Source organism: Gouania willdenowi, chromosome 14, assembly GCF_900634775.1.
Source record: "Gouania willdenowi chromosome 14, fGouWil2.1, whole genome shotgun sequence".
Taxonomy (NCBI): domain Eukaryota; kingdom Metazoa; phylum Chordata; class Actinopteri; order Blenniiformes; family Gobiesocidae; genus Gouania; species Gouania willdenowi.
Genome location: NC_041057.1, coordinates 21,051,357 through 21,075,225, shown reverse-complemented (window position 1 = coordinate 21,075,225; position 23,869 = coordinate 21,051,357). Strand labels below are relative to the sequence as shown.

General features: G+C 39.2%; 1 protein-coding gene across 2 annotated transcripts in view; it reads right to left on the bottom strand.

The window, feature by feature from the left end:
* Window positions 1–4,074: 4,074 nt before the first annotated feature.
* The window catches only part of kdm6bb (lysine (K)-specific demethylase 6B, b), a 34,732-nt gene continuing 14,937 nt past the window's right edge, over window positions 4,075–23,869 (bottom strand). Inside the window, exons 4-22 of one of the 2 annotated variants that reach the window (XM_028466015.1) lie at window positions 23,381–23,504; window positions 22,666–22,722; window positions 21,319–21,526; window positions 20,974–21,210; window positions 20,700–20,855; window positions 19,068–19,346; window positions 15,650–18,123; window positions 14,737–14,863; window positions 13,058–13,163; window positions 12,571–12,776; window positions 10,558–10,676; window positions 10,396–10,464; window positions 10,163–10,311; window positions 8,294–8,408; window positions 8,024–8,211; window positions 7,786–7,927; window positions 6,953–7,079; window positions 6,688–6,858; window positions 4,075–5,235 (exon numbers count right to left, since the gene is read on the bottom strand). In XM_028466015.1, coding sequence (XP_028321816.1) covers window positions 5,212–5,235; window positions 6,688–6,858; window positions 6,953–7,079; window positions 7,786–7,927; window positions 8,024–8,211; window positions 8,294–8,408; window positions 10,163–10,311; window positions 10,396–10,464; window positions 10,558–10,676; window positions 12,571–12,776; window positions 13,058–13,163; window positions 14,737–14,863; window positions 15,650–18,123; window positions 19,068–19,346; window positions 20,700–20,855; window positions 20,974–21,210; window positions 21,319–21,526; window positions 22,666–22,722; window positions 23,381–23,499 — 5,073 coding nt within the window. In that variant the 5' untranslated portion in view covers window positions 23,500–23,504 and the 3' untranslated portion in view covers window positions 4,075–5,211. Of the gene's footprint in view, window positions 5,236–6,687; window positions 6,859–6,952; window positions 7,080–7,785; window positions 7,928–8,023; window positions 8,212–8,293; window positions 8,409–10,162; window positions 10,312–10,395; window positions 10,465–10,557; window positions 10,677–12,570; window positions 12,777–13,057; window positions 13,164–14,736; window positions 14,864–15,649; window positions 18,124–19,067; window positions 19,347–20,699; window positions 20,856–20,973; window positions 21,214–21,318; window positions 21,527–22,665; window positions 22,723–23,380; window positions 23,505–23,869 lie in introns of both variants that reach the window. The other variant, XM_028466014.1, reaches the window with a different exon arrangement.

The window sequence follows — 23,869 nt, the reverse complement described above, 5'->3', positions numbered from 1 at the left end:
CTGTTAGCATCTCTTATGATAACAGGTCCTAAATCAGGTGTAAAATACACTAAAAACTAATATTTATCATCTAATTTCTTTCCCATCTATTGGTTACATTGTTAGGCTTCCTAATCCATGAAAATATAGGTTTTTACATTTTTAGTGTGAGAATCTGAGCCTTTTTTGTGTCAATTTCAATTTTTTTTAAATGATAAAATGTGGGAAAGCTTGATATGTATCACATTTTAATAATTGTTACCTACATATGTGTAAAACTGTACATAGAACTGTAACATTGTTCCCCAGTTTTGCATTAAATTACAATTGGCAATTTTTTATAGAAGTACAAAGTCAATTATCTAAGCTCAATTACAATTTAATTAAGATTACAACAGCAACAGTATTTTTACGTTACAATTACACTTATAATTATGACATAATTGTCATTATCAATTTTAGTGATTACAACTATAATTGACCACAACCCTGAAAAATACACAAAATGACAGTAAAATAAAGAATAAAAACAGACTAAAATAATCAAAATCACTAAAAAAAAGACAAGATGACAACAAAAAATAGCCAGAAATCTAAAAAACTACAACAAAAGCACAAAAAATGAAAACAATTTACAAAAATCTTTGTTGGACAGGCAATTTTTTGGTTAAATGTAGATTTCCTCATGTTGTTGAAAGTTGCTACAAAGCAACCACGTCACTGTTTGTTGGTTCCGCTGTCGTTATGGCGCGATGTAGCGGTAAATTATATTTTCTAAATGCAAATGTTACCATTTATTTTGAAATATGACACTAATTACAATCATAAAATCCTACTTTTTAAACTGCTTTAAAATGTAAAACCTTTAAAACATTGATTCAAGACATTTTAATAACAATTCATGAAAGTAATGACTTTTAAGACTTCTTAAAGATCTGCAGGAATCCTGTTATAATAATAATATTTAAAATAAGTCGAGCACAGATTCAATCTGATCTTCAGAATCGATTTAAAAGCAAAAAACACTTAAATCCATGTATTTTAAACCATGAAAGCGTGTGTGGTCATAGGTTAATATTACTGACTGACGTATGATCTGCATTGTTTTTTTTGTGTGTGTGTGTGTGTGTGTGTGTGTGTGTGGGGGGGGGGGGGGGGGGGGGGGGAACTATGACTCAGCTATTGTTTCTAGAAATAGGTCGCAGGTCTAGGTCAGCACTAACGAAAGCTAGAAACAATGACACAAGGTGAAAAGTAAATGGTTCATCAAAAATGTTTATTGTCTTGAACAACAATACAGTATGTCACAGAAAAATCACAAAGGGATTTAAGACAGGTCTGGCTCAGGATCTTCTTCAATGTGAGTAATTTTTAAAACCGAGAGTGCAGCATAAAGCAAACGATTTCAGAGTAAAACAAAATAGCATCAAATACATCCTCCGAATGTTACCAAGAATCAGGACAGGACACACACACACACACACACACAAAAAAAAAAAACCTCGACAGCATTTAAAGTCACAATCCCCAAAATGTCTCGTGAAGTCAAGAAGTACAGCTACAACTAATGCTCATCATAAAACCACTAACGCCTCACACAGATAATGAGTTTCATACAATGAAAAAAGTTATAAAAGGTCTGGTATTCATCTGTTAGACACAGTACAAAGACATCATTCCATTTCCGTTACCAGTAGGTGTGTGAAATGGTTCAAGCACCAAATGATTGGTTGATTTTCAATCAGTGACGTCTGCTCATACATCTTTATATGCTGTTTAATAAGGGGGCACTGAGGCAAGGGGGGGGTTTAGCACCATGAAATTCAAACCACCCCCTGATTGCACTTCCCCTATCTACCGACTATGACCAAACTACATCTCTGAAAATACCTTGTAGCCCCTCATCAAGCAGAGTTACCTTTGATATGCAATAAATATATAGGAAAACAACCATGTACAGTATAAATAGTGTCACAATTTACAATATTTTTTTCCCCGTAATCCAAAAAAACTGAAACTAACAACAAAAAAAGGAGGTAAAAAAGTGGGAAGAAATTCCCGTTGCAGTAATTCAAACCAGTGAAACAGGATAATTAACACGGTGTATCCAAACAACAGAACCAAAACGACAGAAAAGGGGGTGGAGTTAATACATCTGTCCATTTACAAATTAGATTTCATTCAGACTCGAGGACAAAACTACTGGAGTTTATCAATAAACCTGAAAAAACAGATAGAATATGTACAGTACATGAGCGGGTGTGCACAGACTGAAGAGGGCAGAGGTGTGATCAAGTCCATCCATTCATTAGCACCTGTTCTCTAATAGAGATGAAGCCTGCCTCGTTAAACAGCGTATAGCACCGAGAGCACAGCACCGTGCATCGACACAGCAGTGATCGACGAGTGAGGTCATGTGTCTGTTCTTTTTCATGTGAAACCTATAAAATCACTCCAAGTGTCTGGAATCATTACAGTCAACAATAATGGAAACAAAAGAGATCAACCAATGCCTTCATTAATGAGCAGTATCTGCATCTAATCGATCATCGTAATCTCTATCCTGTCATATTGCTTAGATGGACATCACCTGTACTGGCTGTCATGAGATTAAAGTAGAATTAAAATGAATAATAACTAAACAAACTGCTTTTTTTTTTATTTCAAAGTAATACAAGAGCAGATGCATAAGTGGAACCCCTCGGAGTCAGTATAACCCAGGGCTGTCAAACTCATTTTAGTTCAGGGGCCAAATACGAAGCAGTTTAATCTCAACTGGGCCACAGATTTGATGCTGGAAATCAAATAATTTCAACATTATTGTGCCCTAGTTTACACACCTACGTATACATAAAATACTAAATAAGTAAGAAAACAATAATATCCAAGCAATAAGTGATAGATATCAGTCCCAACGAGGTCTCCACTTTATATTTCCTTGATTTTGTTTCCAATTTCTATTTAATTAAGGGAAATGCCATGTAATAATTTGGGGGATTTTTTTTGTTATTTCAACAGTAAAAATAAAAAAGTTACAAATTAGCACCGGAGAAACTGTGAGCACCTGCAAATATTGATGAGTTTCATTCACACAATGATTCATGTTTTTTTTTGTCATTTTTGATTTCTCTTACGAACCCGAACTGGATGATCTAAAAGGCCAGATTTGGCCCCCGGGCCTCAGGTTTGACAAACATGTTATAACGCTTCCGAGTTAAACTCAGTGTAACCATGACTAACAACAGGGGGCGCTGTGGTTGCAATATAAACTGTATTATTACTGACATCATTCCAATAGGTTTGAACAGGAACTTTAATTATGACAATTAATCAAAAACTGTTACAGTTAAGAAAAGGCTGGAGCAGCGTTTTTCAACCTTGGGGTCGGGACCCCATATGGGGTCGCCTGGAATTGAAATGGGGTCCCCTGAAATGTTTAAGAATTAATGAAAAAGAAAAAAAACTAAGCACTAATTTTTTTCAATATATCATACACTTTTTCAAATTAAAACACAATCTTAAACAAATGTATGCTATACTTTCACTTTTTTTAATATAAATATAGTTTTTATTAATAAATGCAGCTCGTCACTAAACCTGGCTACTCTGTATCTTTTAATAAAGTATACCAAACGTGATGAAAAACTAATTCTGCTTTTAGGGTCGCCAGGAAATTCTTCAAATCAAAATGGGGTCACGAGCCCGAGATCTATTTTATAACAATAAACATTACTAAGGGTGCTATACATGCTCAATAATACATATGTATTGAACAAAAAACTGTTTATACTTAGACGTTTTTTCCATTCGTATCATCACATTCGTTGTTAAAAGAAAAAGCTCATTACAATAACATAGAAAAGGACTGAAATGCTTGTGTTTCAAGTGTAAATTGATTAAATAAACCGTGTTTAATATTTCAAGTTGTGTGTGTACACTACAGTATGTGCACAGTGTGAAGCCTGGACGGCCTAGGGCAGTGCAGACAGCTGAACCTGACCAGGACGGATGATTCAAGGATTCAATGAACACAGCAAAGTCCCCTACAGTCTGCAACCATCATTTCTGGGATTTTTTTTTTTTTTTGTTTTGTTTTTTTTGCATTATAATAACATGATTGTGTATCTCTTTGGATGCATCTCACAAGCCTGTCATCAGGGACTTGCAAACCGACCCCACCCCCCCCCCCTTCCTGCACCCCGTCCATGCACACCACTGCGTAAATCTCAAAGTCACAATTTACAATTATTTCTTTACTCCGCTGTGGAGAAACAGGAACAACAAAAAGAGGTAAAAAAAACTGGGATTGTTTTTCCAATTTCATATCATAAAAACAACACTACATATGTTTTCTCAATGTATCGTAAAAACCACAACAACCACTGTTTAGCTGGACTTCCATCAGTCCTCTGGTAAAACCCGTATTTGAGAAAAAACGGATACAATTTTTTACATTTTTTTTCTCCCCTTCTCTACATAAAACTGTGTGTGTTAAAATGTGTTCTAATTCATTCCACTTTAAATGCAGTTCACAAGGCCAATGTGGTGTACTTCTAGGCTGGTAAATCTCTATCAGTATCCAACAAGAATAAATAAGGTTGAAATAGCACCTGGAAGTGTTTACAAACAGGGATTACAAAGATCAGCGTTTTACCTGAACACCAAAACTGAAACAGGAACGGAATACAACACTGAAGGTGAAAAATCAGCTACTTCTCCTGTGAAGTGAACCCCCTGCTGGTATCAGATAAAGTCACAGCTAATTTGTGGACATATAGAATAACTAGATTGGTGTAAAAAAAAAAATGAAAAAGGTTGCGTGAATTTGCATAAAAGTACCTGAATCAACACACAGAACTGGCTACTTGACGCTTTTGAATCACAGCAGTGTCCGTTGAACATGTAGAACCTGATTTTCAGTGCTAGCAGAGCTCACATTATGTTTGTTTTTATTTTATCTCTCTTGTTTTGTACTCGTCTGAACTGAAGTACCAGTCTAGTCATTCTATTTCCAAACACACGTCAAATCAGCATCATGTGTGGGGAAGACGGTGAGCTGTTGTTGGATTGGCTGAGTGTCCATACCTTATTGTATGATGTAAACAATACCGAGCAAACGTGATTGGCGGCTTGACAAAGTGTTTTTGCAGGAACCGATTGCCTTTGAAGGCAACATTTGTGCTGCCGTTGTTGGAGTTTTGGTTTTGGCTGCAGGAGTTCTGGGAGGAGTTGTTACTTCGGTACCGGTAGAGGAGTCTGAAGAAGAGATGGAAGAGTTCAAATAAACACTTTAACTTTTTAAAACGATATATTCTTACGTGGGCTGTGTATCGACTAAGGGTGAAACAATTCATCCATTAGATCGATGAATTAATTTATATTTCTACGATCCAACTACATCGATCTGTGCTCTGATTAGACCAGAATCTACTTTATAGAAGCACTGAGTCACTAACATCACTACTGAAGAAAGTACTTCCTCATTCAGGCTGTCAATCAATGCTCACTGAGGTCTATGATTGGAGGATACCCTCCTCCCAGCTTTTATAGGAGGGGCGGGGCCAACAGTGAAAACTAAACAGACACTAAGATAAAAACCAAAATAAATCAGAATCCACTCAAAACATAAATTCTTTTTAAATAGTAGGGTCTTTTAAATAGTACACAATCAGCAGTAAAATAGGCCGACTGGACAGAGACGTGTTACACGCTGGACCCCTGACTAATCTGAGAGCCTTGACACATTTGGTACTTACACCATCACTGGTAAGTCTCATACGCTAATAAAGGGGCGAGGAAAGCAAATCCAGGCTTGCCATTGGCTTTAAAGAATATTATGACCAATCAAGGAGCTGGATTAGGTTATAATCCCCCCTACTTCTTCATTTGCATCCGGTTTTCTAGTACTACTAGTGAATCTTTTGGCTTTATTGGTAATACTAGTAAACTAAAAGCACTAGTACTGCTAGTAATATTTTGGGTGTATCAGTAGAACTAGTAAACACACATTTTGCTTCACTAGTAACAATTTTTGGTGCACTAGCAGCAAGTAAACAGTGTCTACTAGTAGACATTGTTGTGTCACTATTAATACTAACGGGCGACCGTGGTTCAGGTGGTAGAGGGTCGTCTTCTGATCGAGAGGTTGGGAGTTTGATCCCAGTACCTGACTATGTGTTGAAGTGTCCTTGGGCAAGACACTGAACCCTAAGTTGCTCCCAGTGGTCGACTAGCGCCTTGCATGGCAGTCCTGTCTCACTGGTGTGTGAATGTGAGAGTGATTGGGTGAATGAGCTGTTATGTAAAGCGCTTTGAGACTGCTTCAGTGTGGTGATAAAGCGCTATATAAATCAAGTCCATCAACATTGTTGTGTTACACTTAGTAATAGTCGACATGAAATATGTTGCAAGTGAAACTCATAGCTTAACTAGTATTATTAATAGCACAAATGGTCCACTAGTAGATGATTTAGCTTTCCTACTAAGGTCTAATAATGCACTAATGCAGTAAAATTAGTTTACTAATTTTTCTTTTATCACCTTGTGATTTTTTAATTTGGTATTGATTGAAATTGTAATAGATTAAGACAAGGAAATAGTAATAATGATGATAACTTTTATGTTTTGGAGGAATAAACCAAACATCAGATCAGAGATAGATTGGATGAAAATGAACTAGCAGACTGATGGCCTCACAGTGACACTGACCAGAAGGAAGCTGTCGTAGATCTTCATCAGCTCCTCCATTCGATACTGTTCCAGCACCACGACTCCTGCCAGCGATGGAGCCTTGGCTCGAGCACAGTCCTCACAATGCACCAGGTACGACTTCTTACTGCTGTTCTCGCTCGTCACGAACAGCAGGTCGAACACCTCCACCTGCACACACACACACACACACACACAGGTTTGACACTGAGGTCCACCTGGATCATCATTCACACTGTAGCACAGGAGGAGGGGGTGGACTCACATCACACTCATTGCAGTAGTAGGCCGGCTCATCCTTCACACGGCCCTGTAGAGTGATTTTCTTCCCAGCAACCACCAGCTGGTCTCGGAGGATCTGGATGTGCTTGATGGACTGCATCAGGCAGTGTCTGACAGAGAAGACGAGCAGACACTGAGTGATGGAAGAAAATGCCTCAGAAAAACCCAAAACACAAGATGACTTCACTTGAAGGGGTGTAACAACAAAAATACGATATGGAATACGATATATAGAGCTCACGATACGAAATACTCATGATACAATATATTATAAAAAATCCCAACGAAGAGTAACAAATAATTGTTGATGAAAAACAATTTGACTGCAAAAGTGTCAGACAGTGTGTGGGAGTGCTTGAAAAATAAGGAATGAAAACAAATGTACGAATGTAACAGTTTTCCTTATTATTGTTCTTAATTTGAAATTTGAAAGCTGTATTTTGGACCTGCCAAAATAAATCCAAAATGCAGTTTGAAATTTTCAGCACCTACTGTAACTTAAAGAAGGAGAGAGTAAGCAGTGCTATTATTTATGATGTCCTACATGATATATCATACAACACTGGATACATGTGTTTTAATACAGGAGATTCACTTTAACATGGAGGGACAGACTTGCTGACGGTTGTAAATCACTAAATTAAACAACAGGTAAAATAGAATAAAAGGATCCACATGGATTAAAAGCTTTTAAAAGTCCAGCAACGTAGATGATGGCATTTAAAGTCTCTGACAATGTAACTCCGCCTTCGCTGAACGCATGTACGCTGCTGCGGCCAGGACAGGTGACGCTGATTTTGTCACATTCCTACTCACTTGACCAGCTTATACGTGTCTTCATCTGTGATTTTGATGGTTCGGGCCACATTCCAGGAAACATGGATCATGGGAACGATCGACTTCACCTTCTTCACCTCGTTCCACTCGAAACGCTCGAGGGCGAGTTGGTATTGGTACGCTGAGATGTAAGACACACAAACGGAAGCAGCAGCCAAAACAAGGCGTGTTTAGTAAGAAACCTGAAGCTTCATAGGAGCTCCTCGCTGTAACTTACAGCTGAGCGGCCCCACATTCCACGCTATGTTGTTGCACCAGCCCACTGCCTGGACCCAGTGCACCGTCCCTGCATTGATCCACACCAGGTCTCCAGGCCTCTGGATGAAGCGGTACACAGGGATGTTGGAGTTGTAGAGGTCTTCTAGGACAGGCCACCAGGACCCAGTAAGGTAGTCCACTCTATGCCTGAAGGAAACATCCCAACATTATGTGTTAGTAAAAACTCAGCATTTAGCTGCTTGTTTAATAAAGGATGTTCCCTTCTTACTTTTCACAGAATTTATTAATAGCCTCCCAGTAGTGTTCATGGACAGCAAACCATTCACAGTCACCAGGACCAATGTTCATGTTGACTGAACAGAAGTTATTGTTTTCTTGATGACCTACAAAGAAATAAGCAACATATATGCAAAAAATAAGGTAAATATGTACACTTCAACCTTAAGTTATAAGCAGTAACGTGATTAAAAAACAACCAAAGAACACCTACTTAAAAAATACTAATTAAGTTAAAGGAGCAAAACTGTGGAACTTTCTACCCACGCATCTAAAATTAGTGACTAATGACAACGCTTTTCACAATGACCTCAAAAAACATCTAAAATCAAAACAACAGTGTTCGCATTAATGGTTTTACCTGGTTTCCTGCTTGCCCGTGTTACCTCTGCCCTGTAACTGATGACTGCATTTAACTTTTAATATTGCTTTTCTTTTTTGTAATGTTTTGTGCAGTGCATATTTCCTCCTTACTTACTTATTATTTCTGTTACTTTTAATCTTTTTTAAAAGCCTCCTGTGGACAGGTGTTGTACAACAACACTCAAAACAATACATCTGGGCAACTAATGTAATTGTGATGTCCAGATCAAATAATGGGAACTTACTTAAATCTAAGTAAAAACATAGAAATACAAAATATGATCAAATAAAAGCCGTTAGCCTTATGAGATTCGACACAAAAGAGAAAAACAAAACAAATATATTCAATTATAGACCTCAGTAAACTAATTGTGGACAGATTTCATGAATACATTTTAAACTATATTCATAACATGGACATAAAAGGCTTAGAATAGAAGTAGGAGAAAAGAAGCGTCGGAATATACCCTAAAAAATAATCAAAGGTTTGGATTTACGTTATTTAGAGAAACCAATAACACTCGGATACACAGAGTGAAATAAAAGGAAATAAAAGGCTAAGCTAATTAGCTAAACTTTGTCTGTGATTAAAAAACTTTAAAAAAGAAAAAAAAAAAAAACTCATTAATGCATCTAATTAAGTTTTATTACAAAGTCACAAATACAGGAGCCCAGGAAACAAGTGTCATAACCATAGACCGTAAAAAAAACAATCTACCCGGCGGGGTGAAGCTTTTATTTTTAGAGCTCCCCCTGCTGACTGGCTGCAGTATAGGTCATAAACCCCACCTCCTCAATGATAACAGATGGGATGTTGGTCAAACTGTAAAGTTAAAATACTCATTATAATTTTTTTCCCAAACCTAAACTCTGCTGTGATCATTAGTTATCATCACCCTACATTGTGTTCAAGTGCTAATTTTTCTGTGAAGTTTGTTTTAAATAAGTGTTATAAGGTTGAAAAACTGGATTTTACATCATATATGATGATGATTGACAGCCGCGGATCTTGCATGGCTCTCATTGTGAATAGCAGTTACGTTGTGAAGGTAGACAAGACGCTATTTAACTAAATATTTACGTTGAAATATATTGTGGTTTTGTACTAACCTCTATGATCTGAACAAGACGTTGGTAGAATATCCAGTGGGAAAGATACTTATGCTCTTGGCGTAGCTGGGCTGCGTAAGTCATCAGGGCAGTACGCTAAATGGGCGGGGTGTGTTACCAGGGCTCCTCCCACCCGACCCTACTGCACAGACTGGCTCCAAATGGCGTAAAATTTGTACGATGGCAGCGCCCCTAAGCGCCGTAGTTTGGCTTCAAGAACGTTGAGTGGGAACAGCTACAGTGCACGCCCACTGGTCATAATGTGCGAATAAAATAAACAGTTTGTCATATTTTTTCTGTAACCGACTCCACTGTTTTGCTTATTAACAACCTTTCATCGTACCTTCCAAAACAAACACAGATCAGCGTCTCCAGCCCACTGACTGACCTGGTGTGCGGCTGCCCGGCACCTTCATGTAGAGCTGGACTGTGTTCATGCCCAGGATTGTGTGACCCACGAGGGTGAGCATGTTGTTATTGGATTCCACTCTCATGAAAGCAGGCAGCTTCAGCAGCTCCTGTAGCTGGGGTTTCCACCTGGTAAACACAAACACATGGCAGGTAACGTGAGACCCACAGAGACCCTCGGTTCAGGGGGAAGGTTTGAAAACAACATCTCACCTTTTGGGGTCAGAGAGGTCGATGTTGGTACCAAATTTGATGACCTTTCCAGCTGTTTTCTGCTCCGAGCTGGTGGGAGGAGAGAAGTCTGAGGTGAGGGGTTGTTTACAAAGTGAAGCACAAATTTTCTTCACACAAACAACAGGCCAGTGTTGTGCTGACCTGACAGTGCTGCAGGGGGTGTGGACGGGCATGGAGGCGGAGCCAAACTGGGCTTTTGTAGCGGCTGCTTGTTCGGCAGAATTCTCGTCTTCGTCCTCATTGTCACTTTCCTTCTCCTCCTGTAACACATTTACAGAAGCTTCACCAACAAGTATCCATCACTGTAGAACTAAAAAATACACATGTATAGCTTGTACAATATTAGCTTTAATGCTTTTTTCTTTAAGGCAAAACAACAACAAAAAACAAGAAGAGTTCCTACAGCTGTAGTCAAATTAAATTCAAGACTTTTTTAAGACTTCTTATTGCCATTAAAAAATGCAATTAAAATCAATAACATAGGGTTAGGGGAATTTTTTTCAAGTGTCTATTGCAGATGTGCAACTGGCGGCGACCAAAGTAAATGCACAAAATGACAGTAAAATACACCATAAACAGACTAAAATAATCAAAATCAATCCCAAAACAGTCCTACAAAAATAGTCAGAAATCTATAAAAACAACAAAAATAAATACCATTTAGAAAATACAGGCAATATTTGTTAAATTTACATTTTCCCATGTTGTTAATACAATTTAAAAAAAACAAAATTACAATCATAAAATCATACTTGTGTTACAATTTAAAACTTTTGAAACATTGATTTAAGACATTTTAATGAAAATTAAGGCCTTGTTTTTAGAATCATGAATTTAATGCCTTTTAAGACTTTTTAAAGATCTGTTGGAATCCTGACAAGCAATGCCTTCAAAAAGAAAAAAAAAGAAAAGTTTGTACTTGATATTAGTTTTTTGCCGATATCTGATATGCCGATATTGTCCAACCCTTAATTTAAGAATTCCGATATTAACATAGTTACATAAACCTCCTTAAGGTAAATTCAAGTCCCATTATATTTATTTCCATGAAGTTAATACATTAAGCCTACTTTTAATGTGCCCCACTGGATGCATTCCACAAAAATCATCTGTACAAAAAAGTGCCATGTTTATTTTGGACATGTTTACTAAAACAACACATATTGATTTTTCAATAAAAAATTACTGACACAATACTGATGTCGACCGATATTATATTTTATGGAAAATATCACCCAATAATATTGGTGGACCAATAAAATCCCCCATAATCTTCAGGGTTCTCACCAGGAATTTTCCACAGCATAGGGGGATCACATGGCGCGCAAGCGAGCGCCCCTGGTGTGAAAAATTTCAAAACGTTTAACTCTCTGAGGGACAAATTTTGTTAAGTAAAGCTTTTAATCTTTGTTCCAGCCTTACTTGAAAGCTAAACGTTATTTGTTGAATGGTTAAGGGTGATGATGAATGTAGTTAGACAGTTACTCATGCTTGGTATGAGTAACTACACCAAGCATTAACTATATGTCCTCCACTAATAAACCCTCACAGACACTGTAGAAACAAGAAATAACATTTTATTCAAAAAACTGATTCCAAGACGTTTAAATTTTTATAAATTTAAATGAGGTATTATGTGAGACCTGCAGTACCATTTACCATTTACCATTTTAGAGCTTTAATCGTGCTGAAAAAAGAAGCACAGTTTATATTGGACGGCGCACACAGGCAGCATCTGGGGCAGCTAAGTAGCTGCAGGGGTCCTCGGGTAAAGACGGGAGCATCTGAGCAGATCGTCTGTATTAAATAGACAGCAGCTGATATATACGTTTCTCGGTTATTCAGGTTAAAAAGAGATGAAACAACCACGTCTGGAAGATTCTTTTGTGTCCAAGTGTGCAACAATTATTACGACGGTACCGATTAAAAAAGCTTTCCCTACGTTGCTGAAAACTGAACGTAGGGGGCGCCATCGCTCCATAGGGGAGCAAAATTACAACGTCGGGGTCCCTACGCTCAACAGTGCTGGTGAGAACCCTGCCCTTAATGCAAGATCCGAGGATCTGAGAAATGCAATGCGCATGAGGCTTTATGATAACAAAAAAAATATATCCCAAGACATCAGAAAATGCCAGCGAGTGGAGCGATGTGTACCTGCAGACTCTCCTGGAAGCTGGATGCCTGGTACTGGGCGTATTTGGCGATGGTGGTGTGTGAACGGCTGCTCTCGCAGGGCCACGTCTGAGCCGAGCCGCTCAGATTCCAGTTCTCATCCGCAGGCTGCTGCACCTGAGTCCTCACTTCAACCGCGTGCTCCGAGTTAGCTTCCACCAGAGATTTAGTGGAGAAGAGTCCGAGATCTCACAGAGAAAAAGAAAGAAGAGCTACTTTCAACTGTCAATACAAACCTCGAATTATTCTAAAGGCAACAATGACAGAAAAATAGCAATGACATTAGGAAAGAATTACTATCAATGTAATAGCCTCAATTATACCCAAATTATTCATATTTTATAAATATTTTTTCAAATTAAAGAAAAAAAAAAAACCATGTCAAATGTTTACTTTCAGAATAACTACAAACCATCTTGTTTCAATAAATGTTGAATGACAATATCTTTACGTAGCCGAGGAAACTCACTGAGACGGAGGGACCCAGCCAGACCTCTGATGACCGTGACCGCATTTTTAGGATCGGTGCAGAACTGCAGCAGAACTGGAGAGAAAGCATCCCTCTTGCTTTCCAACTACAGAAATATATAATTAATATTTAAGACATGGCAACTAAACAGAAACAGAAGTATGATCTTTAACACTAATGGAAAACATACAGGTGGCATCACTTAGATAAGAACATTCCAGAATAACAGACATCTGGGCTGTTTTGGTGCCTCGCAGCGAGAATCAAGCACCAGTATCTTTTATTTATTTTTTGTTTAACTTTGAATGTTCTGATTAATAAATTAGCTGACAGGTATTATATTTTTTGCTCATTTACATTCCAAACGGGTCAATGTTGCAGCAATTACGACTCATAGCCGCGTAGTTGGACACGTTTAATTTAAAAAGACTACATTTTTGTTTGACTGAATCAGAATGTTTTTGAGAATTTGAACAAATAGTCTTTAATTTAATAAATAATAATAAAACAGAAATAGGAACGCTTTTTTTTTTTTTTACAATACATACATTTTGTTCATTTCATGTTGGCCTTATCAACACCTTTATCTTTTAAATGCACCTTTTAATACATCACTGTGAAATATGAAAAAAATTAATTAAATTAATAAAACGAGCTTTTCTTTCCATTGTGAACTTGTTCACAAAAAGAATCTGCATTGAAAAACCATTGTTGGTTTCAGTGGCGGCTGCTGGTCTTTCATGCAGGGGAAGCTCATTTTCTGCCTACTTCAGAAAATGTATCTGTTTATTTAAATGTGAATTCTAGTAGAATTCACATTTTGTTGTCAACAACTATTTGTAGATTATCACACATGCACGCGCGCGCACACGCGTAGCTGCTGCTTGCTGGAGTTTGAGTGTTTGGTCAAAAGTCTCACAACACAAGCAGTAACAGTCTCCACAAACACCAAAAACAGACACTAGGTTTGTCAGAAGTGAATTCGCTATGAGAGGATCAGCAAAGTCTCCGTGTCAACACAGAGCAACGGACTGAAATATTTGAAAAACCTGCCTGTGTGCTTACAACGTCATACTCTCTGATTGGCTCATTTCGCTGTCAATCAAAATTGAATTAGCCTGAGACAGATCATCCAATCATCATCCATTATTCCAGCGTCCGGAACAGACAGATCCAGCCCACTGCTCCATAGACCTCCTGTGAAGCCCGGCGTCCGATGGGCGGGACTAAGTGCGTCATAACCGAGCATTTATCCAATGAGCGTCTAGTTTGACTGCAGTGGATCAACCACTAAATCCTCTCCCATTGAAGTCAATTGAAGCTGAACTTCACCACTGTTTATTAACACTGTGACGCTGCGGTAATGAATGAAGAACGTCACGCTGTCACTGTCAGTTTCCTGTTATAAGAAGCTTATTCTGAACTAAACATACATGTGTTCTGTCATATATTTAGTCAATGAAATGTACACACAACACTACATATTTGACCACTGATTTTAGGGGAAGCTGAGGTTCCCTTGTAGTCTTAAAGCATCCGCCACTGGTTGGTTTAATAAACCTTAAAGCAAAAACACTGCAAAGGCTGATGGGAGCTCATTTGAGTATTTGTTTTGCAATTAAATAATGGCACATCAACTTGACGCTGAAATCCAAGTAACAATATCATTAACAACTTACGTAGATGCTGGGCGTGGGAGGGTTAATTTTCTCCCGGGGAATCGGTGTCTCACTGTTAATATTGGGTTTAACAGAGAAGGTACGAGGCAGGTAGGATTCCTTGAATTTTCCTTTCACATTTAACCCCCTGGAAAGTAGAGTGAGAAAAAAAACATTTAAATTGATTCACATTAGTAGCGTTTCAATCGTTTTTTGACATAGAGCAGTCATTAAAAATATGGACAGTGGAACCCAACAAAAAACATGTAATAAATATGTATTTGGGTATGTGTTCCACTAAAAAATCGTGACGATTTATGGTTAAATATCATTCAAATAATCCCAATAAAAATATGGAATGGCTTTTGAAAATACACCAATTTAATCACATTTGATCAATTGGAAAGAAAGAAAATGAGCTGATGAAAATAGTTAAATAAGATACTGAAACAAGAGCGCTAACCTCTCTATTGGTACCATGATTATTCACACTTTAAAGGCTAGGAAGAAATTCCTGTGTGAATTAAAAACAATACAGTAGGTCCAAATAACAATTGCAATCCAGATAAAACTTGGTGAGGTAAATTTAGGAACTAACCTGACATACAGTGACTCAGTCAAGTTTCACAAAGATCGATCATTACAAACCAAGATGTGAGTCTTTGAAATTTCGCCAATGATGAGAGATTTTTTTAAACTGATCCAGATTCAGTATATTGATCCGGATGTTTTCAAAATTAAAAGGAATATTCTATGACATACAGTAAAAAAATGACTTGATCTTAAAGTTTAAACCTTTGATCTGAAAAGACTGCTCTCATACTCTTTCCAGTTACCTCACAGGTTAGATCATCTTTATAAATCGCTTCAAAAATAAATATAAAAAATAGCATTTCCCCATTCAACACCAACACGACCCCAGTCCTGTACTTACTTGCATGCTCTGATTAGCTCTGAGGCCGAGTGGTTGATGCTTAGTTTTGAAAGTGGGATTCTTTGCCCCTGAAGCTCTGATATGTTAAATGTCTGCCTTCCAGAACACTCCAGTTTAGTCAGGAGGATCTTGAGCTCCTTTAAGCCAAAGGAGAGTGCTTTCATTTGCAGAGGGTCCATTGTGGCTAATAAGCAGGGAGGAGCTTTGGCACTGGATGCAGTTGATGTTGACTTTAAGGTGTTACCGTGTGCATTTCCAGCAGGTCGGCTCGGCTTCTTTTCTGACTCCACATTTTCTGCAATCGTTTGAGACTCCGTTTTTCTTTTCTTTTTACAGAGGGTGGATGGATGTTCCTGAGGGAGGGGGGAATCTTTCACGCTGTCTTTGGGTGGTCGGGCTGAGCTTTTGGACACAAGGACCTCTGAGGATGAAGCTCTCCTTGTTGGCTTGCTTTTATTTGCATGATTTTTAGCACAGATTAGCTTAGTTTCCTCCGTCTTAATCTTGGCCTTGGTCTCGCCTCCTCTTCGTCTTTCCTTCACCTTTCGTTTTCTCTTTTTATCCATACGTGTGGCTTCCTTCTCTTTAACATTTCCTTTGTTCTCTATAGAGGAGACGGTAATGAGGTTGGTGAATGATGCTGGATGGGTTGTGGTCACTCGCAGCTCTGCACTCAGCGACTCGTCTAAAAGTGAGGACCGTGTTTCCTCTGGGTGGATCTCCATGTATTGGTCATCTTGTTTCGTTTTTACGTCATTCTCAACTGCGTCTTTTTTTCCTTGCACTGATGTGTTTGTGACAGACTCGCTCAGATCTGCTGGACTGTGCGTCTTTAAAGGTGTGTCTGAGGTAGATGACATAAGCAATTGATTCTCAGGTTCGGAGGAAGATGTTGGAGGCGTTTTAGGAGGAGAGCTTTGATTGTCGTGACCGCGTCCCTCTGGCTCCACAGCAAGTGATGACGAGTATTTCACCCCTTTACCTGGAGGCCTGCCGAATGGCCCGCCACGACATGTGACTCTCTGCCCTTCAAGAAAAGTGGCAAGACTCTTGAAGACGTCATCCAAACCGGTTTTGTGTTGGCGGAGCTCATGTAGAAGTGATCCGGAGGCCTCTCTGCTGCCTTCTACCACAGCGTTACTTTTCTCTTCTTGCTTGGTTGACGAGAGCGGGTTACGGACTCCAGAAGAACTGCCTAGGCAATAATCATCCAGTGGCTCCTTACAAGGTTCTTCTTTAATAATGTCAGTGATCTCACAGTCTGCAGGTGGAGGTGAGAAGCACTGAGTTGGGCTGGGCTGCAGGACGGGGCGACGAATCACTCCCTTTTCCAGCTCCTCCTCTTCCTCCCCCAGAACGGACACTGGAGAGCCCTGCCAACTGAGCACTGGGGGCGTGTTGTCAAGGTTGTCCCCTATTTCTCTGACATTCCCCAGAACGGCGACAGGCTGTAGGTCAGGAGCAGTGAGAGATGCTCCCTGTTTTCCTTCTTTGATGTAGAGCAGCTGCTCAAAGCTAACGGAGCACACTGTGCTCAGAGGCTCTAAGGCTTTACATAAAAGAGATGGGAGTGCATCCTCTGGCTGTGTTTTTGGTTTACGCTCCTGTTGGGATGTGATGACAGAGGGCTTCACTTCGAGCTGAGGTGGGATGGTGCACTTGGGGATGGAGTGTTTCAGGGGGCTGCTACTGCTTTTGTTCATTTTGGTATTTGCTGGTTCGGAGGGCGGTGGTGTAGAAGCGTTTGAACTTTGTGACGTCAGCTCTGTCTGTTTACTGCTCTGTGTGTGCTTGTACTTAGATGGTGACAGAGCTGCAGGAGATGTCTCGGTTTTACTGACGTTGGCCTCTCCAGGGAAAGAAGAATCAGATGTGGAGGAAGATGTTTCTTTTCTTGGTCGATCAGATTTAATTCTCAATTTCCTCTCTCTCTTTGTTCGTTTATCTTTTTTCTTTCTCCTCTCCTCCAACCCTTTCCCCTCTTTTTTTTTTCGCCTTTTCCGTTCCTCGTTTGTTCTGTTTGTGTTTTTAACTTCCCCCTTCGCCTTTCTCGCCAGCTTGTCTTTAGGTTTGTGCTCAGGCTTGTGTTCCTCCGACTCCTCTGGCTTTTTGTCTTTACATTTGCCGTGGGGGGACAGTCGTGAGCAGAGAGGCTGTGACATCGCTCTGTACTTAGGAACTGAGAACTTGGATTTTGAATCTGGGAGCGGTGAGAGAGACCTGACAGATGCCAGGCTCTGTCTTGATGAGTGACAGGGGCTTTTGTGGGTGTTCTGTTGTCCACTGGAGTAGGGTTGCTGCGATACTGATGGATCTTTTCTGCCACCGGACGCCGAATGTGAAGATGGGCTGGAAAGAGGACCTGGACAGGTGGAGATGGACCCTCCATTTTTGGGGCTGCTTTGCAGTGAAAGATCAGCAGCGGAGGACTTAAAGTGGACTGAATCTCTTGAACTTCCTCTGCGCTGAGTTTCCTGCAGGAACAAAAAAATCATGAATTTGACAAATTTAGTGACGTAAAGGTATTTTTTTTTAATCTTTCTTCCAGCTTTACTTTAAAGTTAAACGTTTTTTATTGAATTGCTGAAAGTGATGATGAACGTAGTTGTAGAGTTAGTCATGGTTGGTATAGGTCCTCCACGAGTGAATACTCACTGACACTGTATAGACAAGAAATCAAATTTATTCAAAAGACTGGCTCCAGGACACGCTTTTCAAACTTAAATGAGGTATTATGTGGGACCTGCACTAATATTGGAAGACACACGGAGGACGTGCGCATGCACACCCACACTAGAATCTTAATCGGGTCAAAAAAAGAAGACCCGGCCTGAGATAACACGGCCCTAACCTGTCTGACCAGAATGAAGCCGATGTGTCTTTGAGGCCGAACACGTTTCAATCAGACGTTTTTAACAGCCGTGCGTGCGTATGTAGATTGATCCGTTGCAAGCTATAAACATGACGAGCAGCTTCATGTGTTGCTACATGCTACGTCTGGTTGAAGCTAAACTGTCTATATTGGACAGTAATTACGCGTACCAAGCGGAGGATGCAGACAGGCAGCATCGGGGTCCTCAGTTAAAGGCGGGTGCATTCGAGCAGATCGCCTGGATTAAATAAAACGGTGCAGCTGATTTATGTTTCTTGGTTTCGCAGATTAAAAAGAGAGTTAAAACAAAACGTCAATGCCTGAAATTCTCTTTTGTGTCCACATGTGCAACAATTATTAGGCGGTACTGATTAAAAAAAGAAAAAAACAACAGAAAATCCCCCTTACGTTGTTGAAAACAGAGCGTGGGGGCGTCATCGCTCCGTAGGGGAGCCAAATTACAACGTCGGGGGCCCCTACGCTCAACAGCGCTGGCGAGAACCCTGAACTGCAATAATCTAGTAGCAGCATTAGCTTGTCTCTTACTGTGCTTTGTTTGTAATGATGGCTCCGAGAGTCCTGTCCTTCCACCAGGCGGAGTGCGGCATTGTGGTCCGTGGCCCGGGAGTGGCCAGTGTGCCGCTGATGTTGGTAATGATGATTTTGGTGGCTGTAAGGCACACGAGTGTGGTCTGCTGGTGACGACGGGATCCTGCGTTCATCCTTCCCTTTGTTTCCATGATGTGGTGATTTACTGCCACAGCTCTGGTTTACAGGTGCTTGGCTGCTGAAGCTGTGTTCTCCTCCCCGCGCTTTAGAGGTTTCCTGCAGAAATATGTCACCAGAAGAAAGAAGATACTTAATCAGATTATCAACCAGAGCTAATCAACAACAATTATAACAAGAGCACTCGTGCCAAATGTCTTCTTTGACAGATATTGTACCATGATCAGCATCAATCATCCAGATATCTGTGAATAATCATTCACACTTTACCATTCCACAATTCCTCACTTCAACCCAACAGCTTCTTGATTCCTGTACAGCATATACTGTATCTGTATTATATTTGTACATTTGTATTAGTTTTTACCATAATGTGTGCACTTGTATTTAATTAACAGTATTTTTACATAATTACAGTATGTACGTATTCTTTTCTTTGTTTATTGTTTCTTCTTTTCATCTGTAATAATTCTCCGGCCTCTGTAAAAAATAAAATTTCCCCCTGGGACCAATAAAGTGCATCTGATTCTGATTTAAAGGCTTCTAGGAAATTTCTATCTCCATTAATAACGATAAAGTACCGTAGACCACAAGCAGCCCTCACTCTCAATTTGTGATGCCCCCAAAGTAAGCACTGACAATGACTGAAAATACACAAAATAACAGAAAAATACACAAAACTACAAAAAAACAAAATTACTCCAAAACCACAAGATGACAACAAAAACTAAAAGAAATTTACCAAAATAAGCAAAAAAAAAAAAAAAACATAAAAGCAACTGAAATACAAAAAATGACAACAGACTCAACACCAACTGAAATACACAGACTGGCAAAAAAAACATACAAAGCAACAACACAAATAACAAAAACCTTCATTCCTTCCCGTCTTAATGCTCAGATCGATCATTATTCTAACTGTTGACATGAATAAACGTTGACAATGTGGCCCTCGGACACATTTCAGTCACATTTTTGTGGCCTCCATTGTGAATAAAAGTTGACCATCACTGCAGTAGGTCCAAATGTATGAGCACCCCCATTCTTTTCCCCCCAAAAACGCAATGAAATACACAATCCGGATCCAATCTGGATAGTAGGATTTTTGAGGAACCACCTCGGCATACGTGAGTCAAATTTCATACAGATCCGTCAAATACAAAACAAGATATACATTTTTGAAATGTTGTCAATGATAAGAGAGAGGGATTTTTTTTTACTTTTGAAATTGATCCAGAATCAGTATATTGATCCCTCTCAAATTTAATGTAATCTTCCATGGCCTAAGGTCTGTCTTTAAGTTTTTGTCAAAATCCGTGACGTACTCTTGACATTATCCTGCTAACGGACAAACAAACAAACTAAAAGATAAACACCGGCGAAAATATTACCTCCTTGGCAGATTTAATGATCATGATTTCATTATTAAGTGAACAGAATACACGAGGTTACCTGTTGCTGTGTTGTTGAGGTCCTGTGTTCAGAGGAGTGGTGAGGATCTGTCCTGTCATGGTGAGGCTTCCAGTCTCCTTGGTGAGAGCGGTTGGAGTGAGGCGGTGACGGAATGCGGGTGATTGGAGCTAAATGTCTCGTTCCAGGATGAGACGACTAAACAGACCAAAATGTCACTTGTCAGAATGCTTTCAGTTTTTTGCCAAAAGGTGGTGCTGTTGTGCAAAAAACGTACAGTGCAATAAGATGAGCAGAGTTGAACTTTAAGACCTACCTGCTCAAAGGTCGAGTCTCTTCTCCGCTTGGCTGGACACTCGTCCCTTGGGGATACTGGGAGCTGTGGTGACAGACTATGCTGGTGCAGTTGATCTCGCCGCTGATGCAGGGCTGGCCGTTTCCATGGTGCTGGTCTGTTGTTTACTAATCTGTCTGAGAAGCTCCTGCGGTTATCAGAGGTGGCCCATCTCTGAGGTGGTATTTCGTTGCTATTGCAGTGCAGACGGGGTCCCTCCTGCTGATGTATATATGACAGTCATAACCAAAGGGTGATATGGAAAAGTCCCAATATAAAAAAACAAAAACTTATAAACAAATGCAGCTGCACATTATTGGGCCTTACCACAGAGTTTCTGACATTGGTCCAGTGTGGGTAACGTTCTCTGGATCCTGCTAGGTAACCACTGTTGGTGCCAGCTTGGTTGTGGAAGGAGCGTGGAGAGTTGCGATGCCAGGCCTGGTCCTCAAATGGTTGCTCTTTTCCTTCCCACACACGGAGCAGCTGCCGGGGCTCCTTTGAGTTTCCCCTGTTTGGGACATGACTGACTGTCCTGTTCCCACAAACACAGAGACAAGACACAGCAACAAAGTTCAACAACACAGCTTTGTATATGAAGTAGTAATACAATAACAATTATTAGCTTTCGTTTTGATTTTAAGCCATAGTTGTTGAACATTACAGTTTGCTTTTATAGATAATAAATAACTGTTAAGAATGTCATACAGTAGGCCTAAACCAATTCAAAAAATTAGCTGAAGCCAAATTATGTGAGTTGATGCATCATTTTTTAAAATACTGGCTCTGGTTTTCGTTCTGCTTTTAATAAAACCCCACTTCCCCTACACACTTCCACGTGATGCCACATACCTGCAACGTTTGGCGGAAAAAGAGGCAAAAATCTAAATGTATTTTAAATACAACAAAAAAACGACAATAACCTAAAGTGTTGGATCATTACAAGATGTTCACTGTTTTTATTGTAAAGCAGTTTTAGCATTTCTTAGCATCACTGGAGGATCTATTTAACACAGCGGACTCATCAAGGAGTAACCACAGTTCAGCTTTATTATTCATCTTTGCAAAACAGTTTTATTCTTAATTAAGGCAGAAATAGTTGGGGTTTTTGCAGTTTAATTTCATATAAAAACTAAAGCAGCAACCATGAGTAAAGACATAAAATAACATGTACCTGCTTGTAATTCTAAATATTTACGTTTTATATGTTGATATATGAAAATCAATAAAAACGGAAACAAAATTGCAGAAATATGAATAACCACAATAATCCTGTTGTCCTGTTGTTTTGCTTTTCTACTTAAGGAAGTTGTATTTGTTGTATAATGTATTTTGTTTTCTCTTACTTTTTAAGTAAAATACTAAAATATAAAAAGTTTCGTTTTAGCTCAATTAGGATATAAATGCCCTGTTCAGTGAAACACTGTCATTGTGTTTATTTACTCACTTATTACGTCTTTATTAAAGTAATGCCTTTTTAAAAGGTCATGTGAGTTTATTTTGTTCGATTCTTCACCGTTTAATTGTGGAATAACTACAAGAAGCATAAAGACTGCAAAATGTGCAATTTTTCTTAGATAGATTAATCAATTATTAAAATAATTGTTTATTGCAGCCCTATCATATAGCATAACAAATAACATTCAGTTGGAGCATAGTTAATACGTGACTTACCTATTGTAAAGATGACTTGTGGATGAGTGCTGAGACTGATTGCGTCCATCTTGGTATCTAAAAGGAAAAAGAATAGTTGGATCAAGCTAAAAACCCTCGTCTTTAAAAACGTGCGTGCGTTTCTTTCCATAAAGTTAAGATAAAACTGATCCGAGTTTATTAACTATGAGCTTAACCGGGAATCGATTTCCACTTAAGAGTGAAAAACCCCACAGTAAAAAGATACTTCAGGATTGGGAGTTGGATTTATTAATCATCAAATGTATTTTCTGACACAGTTCCTCTCTATATGTACCGTTATAATCTTCCTCCGCCTCCACAAAGTCACAGTTTATTTCTTTTTGACTCTAAATGCTTCTCCAGTAATAAATAAACTCCATCCAAGCAGCGAAACAATCTTGCCAAAGGTCAATTTTAAAATTTGGTGTTGATTCTGCCTTTTCATGAAAGTGTGGCCTTGTTGCTTCAGCCAGATGTTTCTGAACATCCAATATTCAATGTTCTCGACCCTGGATGTCAAACTGGTGAGGGGTTTCTTTTCACAGCTGCTGTATGAATGTTAATTCAATAAAGTGATGCTCATCTGGATCCTTCAGAACAAAAGAATTGCTCTGAGCTGCAGATACTGTGGATGTTTGAGCCTCAGGTTGTTCCCAATGTTACTATTGATTCTTTCTGCTCCAATAATGATTCTGAAAATACTTCATATGCTGACCTTTGTGTGTGGCTCCAGTGCCGATTGTTTACAGAGGGCCATTGTCCTCTGTGAGGTCCTCCAGTTGGATAGGAGTCCCATGTGTTGCGAACAGAATAGGGGTCTGCTGGGTGATACATGCAGCCTGCAACACAGGCAGTTTGACATCATTAGTCATCTCATCACAGTAATATTGGCAGAGAAAAAAATTACGTGTTATGCAAATTAAATTTCCAACTAATTCAGTTGCAGATATATCAGTCCCTTTAAATACACAACTTCACTGAAACTCTACAATATTAGAATAGAATAAAATACAATAGAATAAAGTTTATTGCCATATGCACATGCCCAAAAAGAACAGGAACAACAAAATTCTTGTGCATGTCCCAGAGTCAGATTGAAATATTTTTCTTTTTTTTTTTTTTTTTTTTACAAACAACAAATACAAACAACAACAAATCAGCCAAGACAGTATAAGTAAAGGTGCAAAAGCAAGGAAAGGACATA